Genomic DNA, 22,880 nt, shown 5'->3' with positions numbered 1-22,880 from the left:
AATTCAACATGTTCTCGATTTCAATAGTGTGGAAAAATAACATGTGCTTTATCACTGTGTTGTATTTCTAAATATATTTAAACTTTAGTACTATATCCTTGAGCTAAGAGGATTTATTTTGTTTCTTTTATCAAAATATATAGTTGATATAGCTGTAAACATGAAAATGTACTTCAATTTTTATTTTGAATGTTTTTAAAACAATGATACTTTAAAACTAAATTGCCAGTAACAGAATGAGAAAAATAACATTGAAAAGGCAATATAAAAGCAAAATGGCGAATCAGGCATAGTGTTAGGATCACAAGTATAGTCATTTCCTACCAATGAGGCAATAACCAGGTTAAATGTCTAAATTGCTCATGCAATTAGACAGACATAATAGTTCATCTGTGAATTTTTCAGAAATAGAGAAATGTTGCTATTACTTTGACTCAGGAAAAATTAGGGTATGTGCTGAAAATAACAAAAAGTCAGGAAGTGTGATTTCAAAGGAAAAGGAGGTGCTGAACACAGTGTCATGTGCCTATAGCCCCAGCTACTTGGGAAACTGAGGAAAGAAGATTGCTTGAGCCCAGGAATTCGAAGCCAGCCTAGGCAACATGAAGAGACTCATCTCTTAAAAAAAAAAAAAAAATTAATTAACAAGAAAGGTAATACATTCTTATATTCTGGCGTAGGCTGAAAGTGCCCCAAGTGTCATTTGTATATAGTAGACAGTAGATGGCAAACCCACTTTTAAATCCATTAAGGTACACCTATACAAGGCCACCTTGGGCAAGTTTTAGTTTTGAAACATTTTCTTTTAAGATTCACATATGTTTATGGTCCTGAAAAGTAACATTTTCTAGGCTTGCATAAAATTTAAATAAATTACTGAAAACTTTTTTTGTACACAAAATTAAGCTAGCACATACTTCTACTTGTGTAACAAGGTGATCTTTCTATAAATATGTGCACATTTATACCTTAAACCAAATTCATTACAACTTACATCAAAAATTCTTTCTACTGCTGGTCTAGACTGGTATTTGGGAATTATGGTCAATATGAGAAAAACAAAAACGTAACATTCTATTTAGAAATCCAGGGGGTTTTTTTGTTTTTGTTTTGAGACAGAGTCTCATTTTGTCACCCTCAGTAAAAATTAGGGTAGAGTACTCAGTAGAGTACTGTGACATCATAGCTCACAGCAACCTCAAATTCTTGGGCTTAAGTGATCCTCTTGACTATAGGCACCCAACACAATGCCTGGCTATTTTTTTAGAGACTGGGTCTTGCTCTTGCTCAGGCTCGTCTCGAACTTCTGAGCTCAAGCAATCCATTTCGGCCTCCCACAGTTCTAGGATTACAGGCATGAGCCACTGTACCTGGCCTAGAAATCCAGTTTTTTAACAATCTTGTCATGGTCACCATGGAAAACAAAGATGATATATATTTACAAAACAATTTACATGATATTGGCCAATAGTATTTAAATCTTTAAAATTCATGACTTTATACTTGGGAGGCTGAGGCAAGAGAATCGCTTAAGCCCAGGAGTTGGAGGTTGCTGTGAGCTGTGTGACGCCACGGCACTCTACCGAGGGTGATAAGGTGAGACTCTGTCTCTACAAAAAAAAAAAAAAAAAATTCATGACTTTAGATTATACTTGTCAAAAATGACAAAATGCCTACTTTTCACTGTATTCTCTCTGACCATACATAATGCATGAACATTTTGGATGTTAAAAAGTTGGGCATAAGCAGAACAGCACTGCAGAAACCAAAAGATTGCAAATTGTCAATGAAATCATTGATTGGTTTCAAAATGGTGGGAGAACTACCATTGAGCATCCTTTTCTTGTACTTCTAAGCCTGGCTAAAAGAAAGTCTTATGTCTACACTAATAAGCATCATCACATAATTATGGTTTCTGATGTCTGCTGGTCCTTCAACCCTGCTCTCTATCAGTCATCTTCCTTATCTCTAACTAGTACTCTTTCCCATTCCTCATGCTCTTACTCCTGCATTTTCACTTTCTTCATTAGCCTTTATGTTTTTCAACCACATAGCATGAACCCCATCAACTTCCTACCCCTTCATTCCTACATTGTTACACAAGGGGCTGCTATAAGGGCTTCAAAGTTAATCAGGCCTGAGCTCTAATTCCAACTAACATTTAAGAGTTTTGTCACTCTATAGCTGGGCGTTGTGGCGGGTGCCTATAGTCCCAGCTACTCAGGAGGCTGAGGCAAAACAATCGCTGAAGCCCAGGAGTTGGAGGTTGCTGTGAGCTGTGTGATGCCACGGCACTCTACCGAGGGCCATAAAGTGAGACTGTCTCTACGGAAAAAAAAAAAAAAGAGAGTTTTGTCACTCTAAGCTATTCTCTCTAGGCCCATTTACTATCTGTGAAATGGGAATATGAATATTTACATCATAGATGTTCAAGATTTATAAAACACAGTTTTGAAAAACGACCAGCATACTGTGTGAACATGGCATGCTAGTCTTTTCGTCATTCTAAAATATTTACTCTTAATCTCTTTCTGTTCCTCTGCCCCGTGCCTCCTGGAAACTGTTATTCATTCTTTAACAATTAACTTCAAGGTCATCTTCTCAATGAAATTCTTCCTGCTCATCTCCCCACTTACCTCTTCACCCAAGTAAAACTCTTCAGTAGCCCCACAGTATTCATCTTCCCACTCACCTCTTCACCCAAGTAAAACTCTTCAGTAGCCCCACAGTATTCAGTAGATCTCTATGCATTACATCATTTAATAATGGTTTACTTATTTCACATTCCCTCCAGCATGTGAGCTTCTGGAGGAAGGGACTGTGCTTTTTATCTCTTTGGACTTTCAAAATCTAGCAAAATACCTGGCATACTGCATGTTTCCAAAAAGTTTATACAATGGGGTGAAAAGGATCTTAAGAAGCTTCCCCACCATCCAAATGTCTCTTGTAGCTCATATTATTTATGTGCTGTGTTGGTACTGAAATTATGTTTTGAAATGGGAAAATATAATGAACAGTACTAATTAAACTTAAGAAACTAACATGTAATCATGCCTCAAAATATCCTAGACCAAATAAATACATCCAAAAGTCTCACACAAGACAAAGAAAATGAAGTTAAGGAGCTTGTGTCAGGTAAATTTCCTTACAAAAATGAAAGGAATGATAATCCACAGGTCATGTTTGGAAAAGATGAAGGAATAACTAATTTTTTAAAACAAACAAAGTAAAAGAAAGAAACTCCCAATAAAAGAGTTAGGTGATTTATCAAGCAGCCATTTGAAGGCTATTTCCTATCTCTGACTGCTTGATTAATTAATAAATACTCAGTAGGTATCTACTATGTGCCAGTCATGATTTTAAGTCCTAGGGATATATCAGATAAAATCTCTAACCTTCTGAAGCTACATTTTAGCAAGAAAGACACATAATAGACAATATAAATAAGAAAAATATATATTTTATAGAGTGACATGTGCTATGGGAAAAAGTTAAGTAGGTAGGTGTGTAGTATTTGTATAGTGAGAGCACACATATTGAGATACAGTGTGTAGGGGAAGCTTCAATGAAAAGGTGACTTTGAAAAAAAAATTAAAACACATAATGAAACCAGGCCAGGACAGTGCCTGTGGCTCAAAGGAATAGGGTGCCAGCCCTACATACTGGAGGTGGTGGGTTCGAACCCAGCCCTGGCCAAAAACTGCAAAAAAAAAAAAAAAAGACAAGCCAATGTCTAAGGAACTGTATGCAAAGGACAGGAATTTAAAGGCCCTAAGGCAGGGTGTGCCTGGTGTGCTTGAGAAACAGCCAGAAGGCCAGTGTGCAGAGGGCAGAAAGTGGGAGGAAAAACACAGAGAATGGGTCAGAGAAGTCACATGGGGAGATCACCTTGGGGCTTTATCAGGTCAACATAAGGACAGCAGCTTTTGTCTGAGTGATATGAGACCTTTGTTTTGAACAGAGGCCTAAGATCTTCTCACTTAGAATTCAAAGGATCACTATAATTGTCATTTTGAGGATAGGCTGTAGAGTGTCAAAAACAGAGGAATGGAGATGAATCAGAAACTCAGTAAAATAACCAAGAAAGAAAGAGTGGTAGTGTGCACCAGAGTGATTAATGATGGAAATAGGAAAAGTGGTGAGGTTCTAGATAGAAGCTGAAAGTAAAGCCAAAAGGATTTGCTGTGGGGCAGACTGGATGTGGGGTATCAGAAAGAGAAGAATCTAGGATGTCAAGGTTATTATTGTCTTGAACTACTAAAAGAATGATACTAAAAGAATGAAACTGTCTTTTGCTGCAAGGACTCTGAAATGTCAAGGGCAGAGGCAGAGGATGTCATGAGCTCTCATTTAGACGTATTTTTCTAAAAACATGCCAGAATAAGTATGATAAATAAAGCCTAAGCAAAGCAGTATGGGAATTTCTAACACCTGGGGAGTGGGGGTGGGGAGGTCTCTTCTGCTGATGAAAAAGAATGAATGGGGATGTTTCAAAAACATTGTTTGTTATCTTGTACTGACTTAATTCTCAAGGGTTAATCACAAGCAAATCACTTTCTGCTAAAGTCAGTGTTTCATGTTGTCTTATTAACTAGCTCAATTTCCATAAAGAAAGCTCTTTGAATTTAAACAGCAAGTAGAAGGAAGAAAAAAGAGAGGGAAGAAGAAAGACTGCTGGCAAATCAGTAGAATTTGGGGGATATTATACATGCAGATCAAAAGGGGGGGATTTATATTCAAGAAAAAGTGTCAGGCATGATAAAATGACTGCTGAAAGGCAATTTCTACAATTATCCTACCCTAAAATCTTCAAGCCAGTATGAACTTTAAACTTACATATCTAAATTGAACCAATCTACATTGTTATAGTTGTTCCACTGAGAAAAGCAAATACATTTTAACCTTTCTCAAACACCAATTCCCATGAAAACCTTACATTAAGTAAAAAGGAGAAGCAAAGCTAACTACATTTATACTTGCTTTGCTTTTAAGTCACTTGTTTTAAATCACAAGCAAGCATTAATTTCTTTAGTAAGATGAGTGTGTACATAAAAGACTCAACAAAAACAAAGCAAAACAATAACAATCAAAAGCCAAACACAATAAGAAACAAAACTCTTAAGCTTACTCCAAATAAGTATTACTCCACTCCCCAGTATAATTAACAAAAAAATCCCCAAACTTAAATCCACATTATACACAATGATTTCCTTTTCCCTTTTTTTTTTTTTTTTAGAGACAGAGTCTCACTTTGTTGCCCTCGGTAGAGTGCCGTAGCGTAACAGCTCACAGCAACCTCCAGCTCTTGGGCTTAGGCGATTCTCTTGCCTCAGCCTCCTGAGTAGCTGGAACTACAGGCGCCCGCCACAACGCCTGGCTATTAAACCTGCCACCTTCAGTACATGGGGCTGGCGCCCTACTCACGGATGATGATGTCTTAAGAATAATCTTTTAAGTACTAATTTTGCATTTATTCAAAATAATTTCAGTCTTATCTCTTTCTCCTAATGACATGAAAGCTTTCTTTGCTCACATAAAACTAAAATGTGAATAAATGTGGCTGGTCAAAAAATCCTGCCCCAATCATCAACCCAGTCCTAGACATCCTGGAGAGGACCTGAAGCCCCGAGATTCATCACAGATTTGCCAAGTTAGGCTGCACATTTGTTGTCAAGTTAAATCCAAACGTACTGGGATGGTTAATTTTATTTGTCAACATAGCTGAACTATGTACCTGCTCAGTTAATTAAACACTGATCTAGTGGTTATGGTAAAGATATCGATATTTTGTACATGTGGCTAACACATATAATCAGTTGACTTTAAGTAAAGAAGTTTATCTTTGATAATCTATGTGGGCTAATGTACAAGGACTCATTAACTGAAAGGCCTTAAAAACAAAACTGAGGCTTCTATGAGGAAGAAATTTTGCCTCAAGAATCAGTTCCTTGATGAATGGCATTTTTGTCAGAACAAAGAAAAAGTAAAATAGAATTAAAAAAAAAAAAAAGAATCTAATCAGTTCTTACCTGAAATTTTCCAGACTATGGGCCTGCCCTAAAAATTTTAGACCTGTCAGCCACACAATCAAATAAGACAATTCCTTGAAATAAATGGATACAGGTTGAATACCACTAATCTAAAAATTCAAAACTTTTTGAGTGTCAACATCACAAGTGGGTCTATGAGGGTAGTTAAGATAGTGACATCCTTGCTTTCTGATGGCTCAAAGCACACAAACTTTGCTTCATGCACCAAATTTTTTGTCTTTTTTTTTTGAGACAGAGTCTCACTTTGTCACCCTTGGTAAAGTGCTGTGGCATCATGGCTCAAAGCAACCTCAAACTCTGGGCTCACGTGATCCTCTTACCTCAACCTACCAAGCAGCTGGGACGACAGACACCCACCACGATGCCCGGCTATTTTTGGAGATGGGGTCTTGGTCTTGCTCAGGCTGGTCTCAAACTCCTGAGCTCAGGCAATCCACCACCTCGGCCTCTCATAGTGCTAGGATTATAGGCATGAGCATGCACAAATTATTGAAAATATATCAAATTATCTTACGGCTGTGTAAGATACATAAGAAACAGAAATGAATTTTGTGTTTAGACTTGGGTGCCATCCCCAAGATATCTCATTATGTATATATAAAGACTCCTAGTGTCTGAAACACTTCTAGACCCAACTATTTTGGATAAGGGATATTCAACTGTAGGACCCAGTGATGCAGTGACGCCATTTTGGGCTTTTAGGCTTTCATCCTCCACTTGGACAAAACCCGAAAGCTCCTAGTTTCGCTTCTTAGTAAACCACACCCCTCCCTATCTCCCGGAATGCGTCCCTATCACCCAGAGTGCGTCAGCCCTGCCCCCGGCCGTTAAGATTGGCGGGACCCTATGAGCTTTGCTTCCCACACCCCTCACCCCATACCCCCCTCATAAAAACCCACCATGTGCAGCCAGCACAGGGCTCTTGGTCCCAGCTGCATCTGAGAAGGCTGACAGCCCTGGCTGGAGCCTGAATAAACGCCCTCGTGTGATTGCATGGGTGTCTGGCTCTCCTGTATGGTCACTGGGGTTCCACTTCTTGGCTGTAACACAACCTCTACATACATATATATACATGCATACATACAACTTGGTTCTGTTTCTCTAGAGAATTCTGACTGATAAAGATGTCAGCAGTTTTGAATCCAGAAAATAATGCTTTTAGGCATATCCCCTCGATTCATTCATTATTCAAAATTTAATTCAATATTTAAATATCTAACCTGGGTGCCCAATACAGACCAGCTACTACTGGTCTGTACCAGTGGGTATAGCACTACAGATCAATAACTTGACCTCACAAAGGTTACAAGTTGACTCTCAACCTCAAAACAAAACTCATATGATCTCTAAAACATATTAATTTCCTTTTATTTCTCCACAAATTTATCTAATTCATTTCAGAATTTACTAAATTTTTAGCCAGAAATATTTCTTGGAATATAAAGGTAGGGTAATACTATTTGCCAATGAGTCTCAATTGTCTAGGCATCTGACACTTCCATATTTGGGCCCAGATTTTAAGTCAGATTATGGATTACAGTATAGATAAAATGTGTTCTAGGTTATGTAAAAGGCACTTAGTTGTAACCCCACCCATTTCTCATGTTACCACATGTTAGTACCTCGACCTACAGAAACACAGGAGTTAAGACCCACTGCTTAATACAGTTACACTGAAATAACCAGTGCTGAGAATAATCTAGCATATAGATTTTGCCAGTTAGTGAACGTTAGCACATTTTTTTCAGTCAAACATGAAACAAAGAGGCACCAACTACAAAACTCTTCTAAGTGTGTAAAATTATAATGCAGTATTATACTTTAAATAATTCTTTTAAATTTTCACCTTGATGCTAGGTTTAATTTGAGAAAGAAAGATTCCATGTTTATATCTTCATTAAGATTTAATAAATTGGTGCTGGTAGGAGGTGATATAGGTAAGAGACTGAAAAATAATTTCAGAAGGTATTTGATCAGAGTTAGTTTTTTTAACTTGTTCATCACTATATTTAATTATTAATCCTAAATACATTGCTTTCAAGTGTAGGAGTATCCTTGGTTTTGGATTCTAAAATATGTAGGAAAGGGCCTCTTTCACCCAATCAATACCTTTTATCATTCTATTATTGCATTGTCTTTTATTAATTTTTTTTGTCCAAGAAGTTTCAAACTTCCTCTTGAATTAGGTTTTAAATTATTTTTGCCTATCTTCAAATGAACTATCCCTTTTTCATCCCTCTCCCTACTCAACCCCATTCCCATACACTCAGTTGCACACTTCTCTTCTTCAGTAAATTTATTGTTGTCCTCTTCTGGAAATTTTCCATTTATGTTTGAATGTTTTGAAAGGTGCAAAAAGAAGTACATACAGAATTCTAGGTACAAAAATACCCAAGTCTTATATGGGCCACTGAGGTGGCTCACGCCTGTTTATAATCCTAGCACTATGAGAGCATTTTGGGAGGTTGGGACAGGAGGATCACTTGAGCCCAGGAGTTTGAGGTTGCAGTGAGCTATGACACCACTGCCCCACAGAGCATTAACTGACACAGAGAATTAGTTAAATGACACTAGAGAACATAATGTCGTTTAATATCTTAAGTTAAACTAGATCCTGGCCCTGGTTCTTGGTGTCATCACTTCTTATAACTCTCTATTTCACAAAATTTTATTTTCTCTCCTCTAAGTTGTATTTTCAATACTCACATATTTTAACTGAAAATTGCATAGTTTGTAAGTATTAAAATGGAATTACTATTCCCTCCTTCAGTTTTCCTTCTACATGGAGCCACATGGCAATCTATCATACTTCCGGTATGACCCTGTTAATAATGACAGGCATACATTTTGGCCAACAACCCAGTCTTAGAAGTTGTCAAGAGGGTGGTCCAATGAATAATCTCCTGAGCTAACACTGGAAATCCAAACTGGGACAATGTGGCTAGCATAGGAATCAACAACCTTACATATACTCATGTCTTTAGGCTCAGTAACTATAATTCAAAAAAGTTATCCTAAGAAAATAATGAGAAAGATGCATAAAAATGTTTATGAGAATGTTCACTAGTTATTTATAATATAAAAAACTGGAAATAACTTGAGTACTCAATAACTGAACTTATATAATTGAACTAAGATACACCTAAAACATGAATCTATAATTAAATATGCTAACACTAAAATCTTAGGATCATAGACTTTAAAATCAAGGAAATTTAATTTGAGTTTTGGCTCCCTACTTGTCAGCTCCATGAGCTTGGCCAAGTTAGTTGACCCTTATGTGTCCCCTCATCTGTAAAATGAGGGTAACAACATGCCTAATTCCTTGTGTTAGTATGAATTTTTACAAATTAGGACATCCATATACATCACCTAGTATTTGATATGTGATAAACATTCAATAAATGGTAGCTATTATAATTATGGTATGCTAATAGTATATAATTGTTCCTTTTAAAATCAAGGGGAAAGGCCAGGCGCAATGGCTCATGCTTGTAATCCTAGCACTCTGGGAGGCTGAGGCAGGTGGACTACCTGAGCTCAGGAGTTCAAGACCAGACTGAGCAAGACCAAGACCCCACCTCTAAAAATAGCTGGGCATTGTGGCAGGTGCCTATAGTTCCAGCTATGCAGGAAGCTGAGGCAAGAGAATCACTTGAGCCCAAGAGTTTGAGGTTGCTGTGAGCTATGACGCCACCGCACTCTACCAAGGTGACAAAGTGAGACTGTTTCAAAAAAATATTAAAAAATAAAAAATAAATAAAATCAAGGGGAAAAATAAAAGTTTATTGAAGAAGAAAAATCTTAGGAAGTTCCCATGTAGTCAGATGGATTTAACAACTTTTAACTTCAGAAACCCTCTGACCCATCCACTTTTAAATAAACATTAAAAATGAATTCTTGGGCGGTGCCTGTGGCTCAGTGGGTGGGGTGCCAGCCCCATATACCGAGGGGGGTGGGTTCAAGCCCAGCCCCAGCCAAACTGCAACAACAACAACAACAACAACAAAAATGAATTCTTCCTGGCATTCCTCAATACGAACAAGTACATTGATCTTTGGATCTCCCTTCTTCCTAGCACTTATATTTGCACTCTAATCATAACAATGATCCCACTGCCATTCTAACTAGCCTCTTCTCTGTCAAGTACTCCTGTAAGCTTTTATTATACTGACTTTGAAGTATCTTGCAAGAACCCCTCAACATCTCTTTTTTGGCTTACTTCTGATATCCACCCAACCTGCAATATTTGGAACTTTGTTTACTTTCAGATTAAGAAGTCACTCCTTTTGCCAAAAGCTACCTTTACTCTCTTACAGCTGCCTATTTGACTTTCAGGCAGTAATTTCTTATACTGATAATGCTCATAGCTAAGCTTTTCATTACATTATTCTTTCTTTTATTTTTTTTTTTTTGAGACAGAGTCTAACTTTATCGCCCTCGGTAGAGTGCCGTGGCGTCACAGCCCACAGCAACCTCAAACTCCTGGGCCCAAGCAACCAGGTGCCCACCACAATACCTGGCCATTTTTTTGTAGCAGATGTCATTGCTGACTAGCTGACCCGGGCCAGGTTCAAACCCACCAGCCTGGGTGTATGTGGCCGGTGCCCTACCCACTGTGCTACGGGCGACACCCTATTCTTTCCTTCTTTTTCAAGTTAAGGTGAAATAAAATTAACTCTGCTTTGAAATTTAAGAATTTTTAAACATATCTTGAAAGTATCTAAAGACCCTGAAAACCAAGACTATAAATCATTTCTTGGAGTAGGATTTCATCAATTTCTGATATCTAAATAATGAAGTGGCAATGTGGTACAATAAAAAAGCCAAAGACTTTGGAGTCAAAATTAGTTTCATATCTTAGTCCTGCCACTCACTAACAGTATGACCTTGAGACAATTAACTTCTTTGAGCCTCAGTTTTCTTATGTGTTAAATGGTGAAAAGCAACATCTAACTTTATCAGATTACCACAAGAAAAAGCAAAGTAAAAGCATGGTGCCTGGTACATAGCAGACATTCACTATATGTTAGTTCATGTAACTATTTTCATAAACTTCTTTTAACTATTCTGTTGCACAAAATGAAATATTCACTTGCATAAAATGAAATCAGTACCTTCATGCATATCTTATTTATTATAGAATGAATAAAAATAGAAAATATTACCAATAATAAGAAGGCAAAAGACAGAAATGCAATTTTTCACCTTATAAAAGACCTTATATATGAAAAGATTGAAAAGCACTATGTTACAACAAATGAATTAAAACAACAAATTTTTACTGGTTGAAAATGAATTTTTACTTAAGGATCCTAAGTAATTGTCTATAAATCTCAGTCTAAAATCCTTATCATACTTCTAAAATATAAATAATAACCTTATTGTTAGAAATAAATCTGTTGATACTTAAAAATGAGTTAACAATTCTAAACTGTATGATATTCCAAGTGTTTCTAAATAAGAGATAGTTCCAAGTTTTCTAGAATGGAAGGAAAACCTGAAAGGACTTATCCCAAGTAAGTTAAAGGGAACATACAAATTAGCTATCACTTCATGGCACTTTTTAAATTTTTGATTGTTTTTGAGGCAGAGTCTCACTATGTCGCCCTTGGTAGAGTATTGTTGTGTCACAGCTCACAGCAACCTCAAACTCTTGCACTTAAGTGATTCTCTTGCCTCAGCCCACCACAATGCCTGGCTATTTTTTTGTTTTAGTAGGCCTGGGCTGGGTTCGGATCCACCAGCCCTGGTACATGTGGCCAGTGCCCTACCCACTGAACTATGGGCACCGTCAGCACTTTTTAAATTTTTATTTTAATATTCTCTACATACAACATGGTGACTATCATTAACAACAATATATTGTATTCTTAAAAGCTGCTAAGAGGCCAGGCACGGTGGCTCCCACCTGTAATTCTAGCACTCTGGAAGGCCAAAGTGGGTAGACTGCCCGAGCTCATGAGTTCCAGACCAGTCTAGGCAAGAGCAAGAACCCATCTCTAAAAATAGCCAGGCGTCAGTGTGGGAGGGCCTGTGGGATGGGCTCTGGAAGATGGGGGGCAGGGGGGGATGTAACTGTGACCGAGTCTGGGCGGCTGCTTGCAGTGCCATGGAGACTGTGCAGCTGAGGAACCCGCCGGCCGGCAGCTGAAAAAGTTGGATGAAGATAGTTTAACCAAACAACCAGAAGAAGTGTTTGATGTCTTAGAGAAACTTGGAGAAGTTTGGAAAAATACTTGTGGAATCCAGCAAGACATCAAGCAGAGAAGAAAAGCAAAAGATGACATCAGCTGTGTTGGCAAAAGACAAGTCCAAGATGAATCTGAGGACTGCAGCTTCACCAGGCTCATTAAACTCTATGGATGTCTACAACAAGCAAGATGGAAATTTCTCTATAAAGCTATCTCCAGGGAGAAAACAAACAAAGCTTGAGGTCTTTCTTCCCATGCTATCACCATATTGCTCTTTTAAATGATACCACAGATGCTTGGATTTCTGACTGAAGGACACTGAGCAAACTTCATTTAACTCGGAAAATCCTGATAGAAAATATTAACACTTCCTTTCCAAACACGTTCTGCTGTGCCATCCTTACATTGTTCTGGAGAATGAATGAATTGTGAACTCTCACTGACTTGTGTCTTGTGAAATGGGCTCTGGCTAAGAACTGTTTGATTCAGGAGGCTGCAGTCATTCTGTGTTTCAAGGAAATCGTGTGGATCTGTGGGAAAGTAGAGTCAAAAGTTCAGACTAAGATGCATGGAGAGAAGCTGGAAAGTGTTTTGAATTGGGGCCTAGCACCTTTTTCTCGTTTTTTTCTTTTGGCTGGGTCCAGGTTTGAACCTGCCACCTCTGGTATATGGGGCCAGTGCCCTACTCCTTTGAGCCACCCAGCACCGCCCCATACTTAAAAGTTTTACACATCGACTCATTTAGGTTTTTATCAAAGAGTGATAACAAAGCATTCTTCCAATGGTTTCATAACTAGTGAGTGCCATTTTTAAGACTTGTACCTAGTTAGTTTGGCCTCAGATACTGTATTATTTCCATTTTTCTATGTTGATCCTTGCCTGGTATGGCTTATATTAAATACTTATATTTTCCATCCTCGAAAAAAAAAAAAAATAGCCAGGTGTTGTGGCGGGCAACTTGGAAGGTGGAGGCAAGAGAATCACTTAAGCCCAAGAGTTTGAGGTTGCTATAAACTGTGATGCTACGGCACTCTACAGAGGGCGGCATAATGACTCTGTCTCAAAAAAAAAAGCTGCAAAGAATATATATTTTAATATATTTAATTTTTTGACTACTATTCCTACCACAAAAAAGTATGTGCAGTAGTTAATGTATTATATTAACTAGCTTGTTTAGACATTCCATAGTGTATACGTATTTCAACACCTCTTGTACATGAGGGGCATGTCAATTAAAATAAATAAAATTTATCCCCAAAAAGTTCAGAAAATTGACAGGAAAGGAAAGAGAATCTGAAAAAGTCTTCAGATAACAGAAATCTTACAATACAAAATTTTTAAAATGTAAAATTAAATTGGTGTTTTGAAACAATCAATACACAAATTATTTTAAAACCATATAGGAGCCTTTTAAATATTATATTGTAATAAAGTCCTTAGTGAATTACATTTTTACATCATTACAGGCAGTTCTTAGGGGAAAATGTGATGTGTAGAGAGAGTACCATTCCGTTATTGATTTTCACCTTTGGTTTAGTTCTCTTAAATTCTTTTTTTTTTGGTAGAAACAGAGTCTCATTTTGTCACCCTCGGTAGAGTGCCGTGATGTCACACAGCTCACAGCAACCTCCAACTCTTGGGCATAGGTGACTCCCTTGCCTCAGCCTCCCGAGTAGCTTGGGACTACAGGCACCGACCACAACGCAAGTATTTGTTCTCTCTCTTTTCCTGTCTTCCACTATTGTATCCCACTGGTCAAGCTCAACTGGGAGCCAGCTGACTAGGAGCCTGCAGGACTCAGTTCTCCATCCACAGAGCAGAGAAGGCAAAAGCCAAAGTAAGGATTGGTAAGTGCAGACAGGCCCAAGACAGTCCCAAGACCCACATACTAGTTGTAAAGTGATTTGAATTTCATTGATAACTGAGAAATTTCGAAGCATAGTCCCCTGAAAGCAGTGTTTCAAAACACCATTTTAAATGTTGGGTATTCTCTTAGCCCACAGAAGTCCGTACAACCCACAGTATAAGGGAAATAGAGTTTTATTTTACAGAACTCCATTTTTACTGTCTGTGCTCTCAGAACATTATAATATTTCAGTGCTATTAGAGATGAAATAAGTACTGTTAGCTGTCTTGAGAATGTAATAATGTATAATACTTTTTCCTTTTAAATAGGCTTTATTTTTTACGTAGTCTTAATTTATATGCAAAGTTCTTACATACCCTGGATTCAGTTTCTCCTATTGTGTTAGTATGCCACATTAATTACAGTTAACAATCCAATAAGCGATTAACCAAAGTCCTCATTTTATTCAGATTCCCTTGCTTTTTCCCATTGTCCTATTGCCATCCCAGGATCCCAACCAAGGCACCGTATTATGTTTAGTTCAAAGTCTATTTTGTCTCCTCTTGTCTGTGATGCTTTCTCAGACTTTCCTTGTTTTTGATGACTTTGAGAGATTAGAGGAATACTGGTTAGGCATTTTGTGGAATACCCCTCTAATGGAATTTCTCAGATGTTTGCTTATGATTAGACTGAGGTTGTGGATTTTGAGGAGGAAGACCAGAAAGGTGAAGTACCATTTTCATCACACCACATGAGGGATCATTCTGCACACATGATTTATGACTGTTGGTGTTGACTTTGATCTAATCTGATGACGTAATATTTGTCAGATTTCTTCAGTGTAAACTTATTCTTTTTTTCCCCCTTTCCACATTGTACTTTTTGAAGGAAGTCACCTTGTACAGCTCACTTTTAAGGAGGAGGAGGAGGAGGAGGGAATTAATGTTGGTCTTCCTTGCGGGTAATCCATAAATTACTTGAACTTCTGTAGGGGAGATATGTCTTTTCTCCCCCATTTATTTATTTACCTGATTATTTATTTGTATTGGTTTGTATTCATGGTTTTTTTTTGAATCGTAAAACATTTGTCTTTTATACTTAATGAGATGGGATGCCATTAGGTGGTTTTGTATAGAGCTTTCCTTATCTTCTTATGATGATGATATGTAAGAGTAAAAATTATTTTTATCTTGGAGTATATGGCTGGTGCTTTCATTCCACAAGGAAAAGTGAAATTTTCCCTGCAGCTTCAGTGAAGCTCTTTTTTCTATGTTCAGTTCTGGCTTTGTTTTTTTTTTTTAGTATCTGGTGTTAGAGATTACTAATAGAAGGAGAGTGTCAGGGTATTGCAAAGAAAGAGGGAGAGAGACCGAAACTCATCAATCTCTGTGCATTTATCATTATATTTCAGGCTTTTACTCTAATGAAGAGTGAAGAGTGACAAACTATTGCTGGGTATGAGGTAAAACATTGTTGCATATTGCTTTAAATGAATATCTTCCAGAGAATAATTTTCACTTCTTTTTGGAATACTTCCAATGTAACAACTACTACCACAACTGAAAAAGTAGTTTCATATAGTGGATATTAGAATTTAAGGGCAGTGCCTGTGGCTCAAAGGAGTAGGGTGCCAGCCCCATATACTGGAGGTGGCAGGTTCAAATCCGGCCCTGGCCAAAAACTGCCAAAAAAAATCCTGACCTGATTTTGGGCAGCGCCTGTGGCTCAGTGGGCAGGGTACCAGCCCCATATACCGAGGGTGGTGGGTTCAAACCCGGCCCTGGCCAGACCGCAACAAAAAAATACCCAGGAAAACTCATATAAAGGGACAGTACCATTACTAAGTCTGAACTGCAGCAAAATAAAGATGGCAGTGTGAAGTTTAGAAAGGGCAAAGTATCTGATTTCAAAGGCTATCACCATAGGCCAAAGAAGAGATGATTAAAAACTAAGAGGCCAGCAATAGGAAAGGAGAGCAAGAATGTAATAATAGAGACCAGGCTAAGTGACTGATGAACTGAATGCTAGAGGTAAGGGAGCAAGTGGACTGGACCATGGCATTATCCAAGAAAGGGATAATGATGGGTCAACATAAATGAGGTCACAAGACAATGTATGAGGTGTGACAATTAAGTTCATGAACTTAACATTGTACGCTTACATTGGCAGCACTGTACAAGCAATTCAGTGAGGTGTGACAGCCTTAGTGTATCAGTATGTCACAGCTGTGTTTGTATGGATATGTGGCTGTATCTTGCTGAGTGGAGTCCATTATTGTTGCATGTTTTTGCGTGCAATTGCCAAGAATGTCAACAGTTGGATTAGAACAATGAATGAACATTACATTTCTTATGTATGAGTGGAAGTGAAATCGAAGATTTATTAGTACAATTTTATGGGGATAATACCATGGAGAAAACAGCAGTATACAAATGATTAAATTTTTTTTGAGGGGAGGAAAAGCCCGTCACTGATGAAAAGAGGTCAAGATGGCCAATAATGAGCAGAACTAATGAAAAACATTGCAAATATTCATTGAATTGTGCATCATAATTGTCAGCTATGTGAAACAGAACAAATAAACATCAATAGAGAAACAGGAAAATCATAACCGAAAATCCTGGCAGGAGAAAGTTATGACTCTTATATCACCGCAATGCACCAGCCCAAACAGCACTGTCTGTGAAGACATTTCTAGCCAGTAAAGAAGTAACTGTATTAGAACACTCTCTCTACTCTCCTCATCTGGCCCCCAGTAACTTTGTTCTTTACCTGAAGATAAAGGAAATATTAAAAGGAAGACATTTTGATGACATTCAGGACATCAAGGGCAACGAGATGACAGCTCTGATGGCCATTCTAGAAAAAAGAGACCCAAAATTGCTTTGAAGGGCAGGCTAGGCACTGGAGTAGGTGCACAGCTTTCCAAGGAGAGTACTTTGAAGGTGACCAGTGATATTCAGCAATGAGGTATGTAGTGATTTTTCTAGGATGAGTTAACAAACTTAACCATCAGACCTCATACACGAGTAAACGAATGGTATGGACTTGTGCTATGTATCTAAAGGGAAGTTATATATATCACTGTGGGCCAGTGTAGTATGGAATGTAGGATGGAAAAAGGACAAAACAGTCATGTTTCCGGACTTTTTCCATATTATCCACTCTTCCTACACAAAGCATGAGAGAACTTTATAATATACACTGTCTTGCTTAAACTCATCAAAATGGCACCACTGAATTCAAGGTGTCCAACTCTTTCACAGGGTTTACCAGATGCTATATATGTCTTATTTTTTGCTCCTCTGATCAAAAAGGTAGCCACCAGCCAAAGAGGGCTACTGAGTACTTGAAATGGGACTAGTCCAAATGGAGATAGGCTGTAAATGTAACATACACCTTTGGTTTAGGGGTAAAAAAGAAAAAAAACCTATTAAGAAGAATCTCACTGGGTGGCGCCTGTGGCTCAGTGAGTAGAGCGCATACCGAGGTGGCGGGTTCAAACCCTGCCCCGCCAAACTGCAACAACAAAAAATAGCAAGGTGTTGCGGCTAGGCGCCTGTAGTCTCAGCTACTTGGGAGGCTGAGGCAAGAGAATCGCCTAAGGACAACAGCTGGAGGTTGCTGTGAGCTGTGACGGCACAGCTCTCTACCGAGGGTGACAAAGTGAGACTCTGTCTCTTAAAAAAAAAAAAAAAAGAGAGAGAGAGAAGAATCTCATTAATAATTTTTATGGTGATTACATGTTGTGCAACCGTGAATGCATCAGGTTAGATAAAATACATAGTTAAAATTAAATCCTCCCGTTTCTTTTACTTGTTTAACATGGCTACAGAAAACTTAAATACGCACACGTAGCTCCCGTTATGTTTCTATTGGACGCTTCCTTTCCCCTCTACATTTCAGCAGAATCAACCACCTGCAGTTTCCCACTGAGCCCTGTCTCCTGCCGGAGACTTTGGATACTACTTACTACTGATGCCTAAAACACTTTTTCCTCTTCTCTTCCGGTCTTAGTTTTTAACTATAGCTTTGTCCAAGAAGTGTCCCTAACCCCACCAATCCCCCTCGAGATGGACAAGGGTGTCTATATATGATAGGAGACTCCAACGTAATCGCAATGATCATACTGTATCTTCAATTGCCTATTTTCCTGTTTGTGTCCCCTACAAGACTTGAAGCTCCTTGTGGAGACAGACCCTCAGAACTGCTGCCTTCCACATCTGGTAGTCAAAGCCCGGCACACAGCTGCCTCTGGCGGAATAAACCAGCGATAGGACTGAAATGGAGAAAGAAGGCGGGGTGCGGCGAACAGGAGCCGGGGCTGCCGGCAGGACTCACCAGTCCCTGCTGGCCGATGTCGGCGTCCGGCCGCTTGGCCGAGTGCGACGTGTACTCGGCGTAGCGCAGCCCCTCACCGGCAGGGGCGACTCCAGCACGGGCAGCCATGGTGATGCGGCCAGGAGAGACGCCGGGAGCAGGGACCCCGCCTACGAGGCGGCCGCTGGGACAAACTAGTTAACACCAGTTCGTTCGCGGATTTTGTAGCCACTGCAGCCGCCGTGATGGCGAAGGCGGGGCCCCGAGGATCTCGTTGTCACCTGGGTCCCATTAAGTCCCATTAAACCCCGGAGTCAGAGTTCCATCTGGGGACCCTGGGCTGTGTAGGACTTTTTTTATTGTTGTTTCTTTCAAATTAGCATTGCGGATGGGACCTGGCCTCCTCCCGAGACCGCCCTGAAGGTCTGGGGTTTTCAGCCCCCATGTCTTAAACGTTGGTTTTCTGGGATACCCGGCCACCAGAGGCTCAAGAGTCCAGCTCTAGTGCTTGAGAACAGGGATGTGCCCGAGGTTGCCTGACCCACCCCCAGCTACAGATATTTCAGTCTAATGCCTCAGTTCTCCCACCTGGGAGGGCAACTGAAGGAGGTTTGCTTACTCCACCCCCGAATGAATGGCCACATTTAAGATGAAATTACAGAGAAGAAACATGAAAGCAAGCAAATAAATCTCATTCCCCACAAATGATTTTGTGTCTGTGCAAATTTTTAAGTCAAGCTTTTCAGAGCAAAACTTAACCAACAATGGAAGCCCGTACAGTGTTTTCCAGCTCCTGTGCCAATTTGGCAGCTCTTTTGCCCTTTACACGGTTGTAAAATCTGCTTACAAGAAAAGGAATCTTTATTTTATTTTCTATTCTTGAACTTCAAGTTGTGAGCGTTGACTAACTTAGTCAATTAATATTATTAGCATGCCTAAGACATGGTCTTGGGTCTTGAAGGAATTTATAATCCGGTAGGGAAGATCACACTGACGGTGATAATATATAGCAGAACATGGTCATGATCACAGTCACTGTGTGGCAGTATAAAGAGAACTGTGCTGGGAGGAAGGAAAGGTCTGAGTTTTAGTGTCCCTCCATCATTTTCTGGGCTCCTGTCCTGAACATGCTTATTAACCTCTTCTGAATCTCTTTTTATCTGTAGAAGGGGAGTAACATTTGTCCAACATTCTGACTCAGGAAAGTTAAGGATAAAATGAAAAAAGGGAAAAGAAAAGTTATGGAAGCAATTTGTGCAGTGCACTTATGAGGAGAGTTTACAACTGCAGTGCTGCTGGAGTTTACAGGAGGGAATGCCCACTTTTAACAGGGGTTATCAAAAAAGGTTTGGTGGAGGTTTAGGATTGAGATGGCTAGTAAAGAATAGTTAAAAAAAATTTTAATAGGAAGAGGTCCAGAAATTTTAAATAGAAGCAAACACAAAGAAATGAAAAAGGCGGCATGTAGAATTGAGTAAAAAACATTCCAAGACTCTTTAGAGATATGATATTATTACAGAAATTAATTTTCATTAAATTGATCCATAGCTATGAAGCACATGGGTGAACTAAGCAAATGCATTGGATGGTGACCTACCAGTCATTCATTCATCCGTTCATTCATTTATTCAATAAATATTTGTTGGGCAAGTTATCAGGCACAATGCTAGGCATTGGGCCTACAGTGTCAAGCAAAGAAATAAGGTCTCTGATTCCTTAGAGATTCGTGTCCCCTAGCAGCTGGGCCCTAGCAGTAACAGGCTGCTAGCCTGGAGCAATAGCAATTAGAGCAAGATCCAGGTTAAGGGGCAGGTCCTTTGGGGGCATTTGGTGGCCCCGCCCAAGAACTGGAGGAAAGCTTTCAGAGCAGACACCAGGAAAAGGGGGAGGAAAGAAGAACCAAGCAGGGCAGAGGATAGAAAAGTGGAGAGGACATGCACTCAGCTCAGACTCCAACCTGTTGAGAACAAATGGCTGGCTGTTTGTAGGCTTGGCTACCCCTGCCTCAGCCATGGCTCCTACCTAGTTTTAAGGAAAAATCTTATCCACCAAGATTACTCAGTTCCCAAACTTTGGTTCTTGGGTAAATTCACTCTCACCAGCAAGGGATGGAAATTAAGAGCAATGAAATCCTATTTTCTTCACACCAGAATCTCAACTCTACTTTTCTAGCTTCCAGGAGAATGAAGAAGTATGCTTTTTGCCAAAACAAAATGAGAGGCCACATTAAATTTTCATTGGCCTATTTTTATTAGTTATACTACTTCAAAGACAGATTATATTATGTTCAATAGACTTTGTAAAAGAAAGGCAGATTGTATTGGTAATATATCTTAGAAACATCTCAGTAAAAAAATGTTTTAGAAATGTGCTTGTTTTTGTTTTGTTTTAGAGAGAGAGTCTTGCTCTGTTGTCTAGGCTGGAGTGCAATGGCACAATCTTAGCTTACTGCAGCCTCAAATTCCTGGGCTCTAGCAATGCTCCCACCCCAGCTCCCTGAGTAACTAGGACTACAGGTATAAGTTACTGCACCAGTATATATGATGTTAAACAATGTTTAAAGCATGTATTATTGTTAAGATCTCAAATTTAATTGTTTTTTCAGTTAACCCACCAACCACTGTACTAGGCTTTTCCAAAAAGAGGCTTTACCATACGACACAGCGCAGTTATCACAAAGGAGAAGGACCTGAAATGTTCAAGGAGGGAGTCACAGAAGATAGCACTTAAGATGACAATAGAAAGATACATTGATAAGAATGAGGATTGATAAGACTGAGGCAGGCTTGTGGAAGCAAAATATGAGAAAACATTGTATGTGAGCAGTACTACAAGTTATTCAGTTTTGCTAAAGCTGAGATTAGTAATATAAAGAAGAGAATGAAGACAGTTGAGGGTATTGAACAGCTTTATATAATAACCAAAGGCATTTAGGATTTATGTTATAGGTGAAGGCATGACATCACTGAATCCAGCAGTGACATGATTTGATCTATATGCTAGGAAGATCTCTTTGGTGGCAGTGATGGAACAATATGAAAGGAGAAAGATTAGCAAGTTTACTGTAATAGTCTGAGTAAGAGATGATGAGCCTAAACAGGTGCAATGACAGTGGATGTGGCAAGGAGGAGTAGAGTGACCTTTATTGGTTTCTTTTCCATATTTAATACCTCTTCACACCTCGCAACATAGACCCAACCATGAGCTCCATCCCCTTCGGTCAGAGTGGGCCCTGATTACATAAGCCAATTAATGCATCTGTTGGGGATCAAAAAATGACACCCCAAAATATGCCACCTTGTTATGCTAAACTGAAGAAGCCTTACCAGCTTTCTGACATTCTCCCCTCCACCTTCTCTCTCAAAGCACAGCAAGAAGTTGAAGTTCCTTTATCTTCCTAAGCTCCCCACCAAAAGGAACAACTGGTTTTTCTTTCCTTCCCTATAAGACCACTAATGTCACCACACCACAACAGGCCCTCTCAAGATAATTTACAAGTTAATCTCTCTTCCCTGCTCCATTCATTCTCCCTAGTAATCCCCTCACCAGAATTTCTTTTCTCCTCTCTCCCATAACCTATTTTTCAGGATGACATTTAAGCTCCTGAAACCCTTAGGGGTAAGTAATCACTCTCTGATTCCTTCTGCTTTCATGGTAAATAAATTTGTATGCCTTTTCTCCAATTAATCTGTGCCTTTTGTGAGTTGCTTTTTCACTGAAACTTCAGAGGATGAAAGGGAAGCCTGCCCTTCACCCCTTCACATGCTTTACTCTAGCCATGATTCTTGTTCATTTTGCCTTCTGGGATGCTGGGCTTATAAGAGGATTGCTGGGTACTTTTAAGAAAGCAACATTTTCTCTTTTCAGCTAGACATGAACAGAGAAACATGATGCCCTAATCATGGTTGGCAGTCATTTGACAACCATGAACTAGGGTGATCATTTCATTTATCATCCCAAACAAGGTCACATTTGAAAGAGAGATAGTGCCATAGATAATTAGGATAATAGATGTAACTGGGATTGTCTAGCAAACCAGGATATATGGTCCCCCTACCATTAGAAAAGATGGCCTTAGGGCCAGGTGCAGTGGCTCATGCCTTTAACCCCCCGCATTTTGGAAGGACTACATAGGAAGCTCACTTGAGGCCAAAAGTTTGAGACCAATTTAGACAACAGAGTGAGACCCTCTACAAAAATTGTAAAAATGAACCAGGCATGCTGGTACCCATCTGTACGAGCATTTACTTGGGAGGCTGAGGAAGGAGGATTGCTTAAGTCCAGGAGTTTAAGGTTGCAACGAGCTATGATAACACCACTGCACTAAGCCTGGGTGAGACCTTGTCTCAAAAAATAAAAATAAAGAAATAAATACAAAAAAAAAGAAAAGAAAAGGAAAGATGGCCATAGGATGAAGCCTGGAGTAAGTAAGAAAAAAAGTGAATCTTTGATAACATTATTTGAATTCTA

At 39.1% G+C, this 22,880-nt stretch overlaps 1 protein-coding gene across 1 annotated transcript in view; it reads right to left on the bottom strand.

Annotated features, from left to right (window-relative positions):
• Positions 1-18,597, bottom strand: part of DNAJC15 (DnaJ heat shock protein family (Hsp40) member C15) — a 94,115-nt gene extending 75,518 nt beyond the window's left edge. The window contains exon 1 of the mRNA XM_053563782.1: positions 18,432-18,597. Coding sequence (XP_053419757.1) covers positions 18,432-18,539 — 108 coding nt within the window. The 5' untranslated portion in view covers positions 18,540-18,597. The remainder of the gene's footprint in view (positions 1-18,431) is intronic.
• Between the last annotated feature and the right edge of the window lie 4,283 nt (positions 18,598-22,880).

The sequence above is a fragment of the Nycticebus coucang genome, chromosome 15, assembly GCF_027406575.1.
Source record: "Nycticebus coucang isolate mNycCou1 chromosome 15, mNycCou1.pri, whole genome shotgun sequence".
Classification (NCBI taxonomy): domain Eukaryota; kingdom Metazoa; phylum Chordata; class Mammalia; order Primates; family Lorisidae; genus Nycticebus; species Nycticebus coucang.
This window is presented reverse-complemented; position numbering and strand designations above follow the sequence as displayed.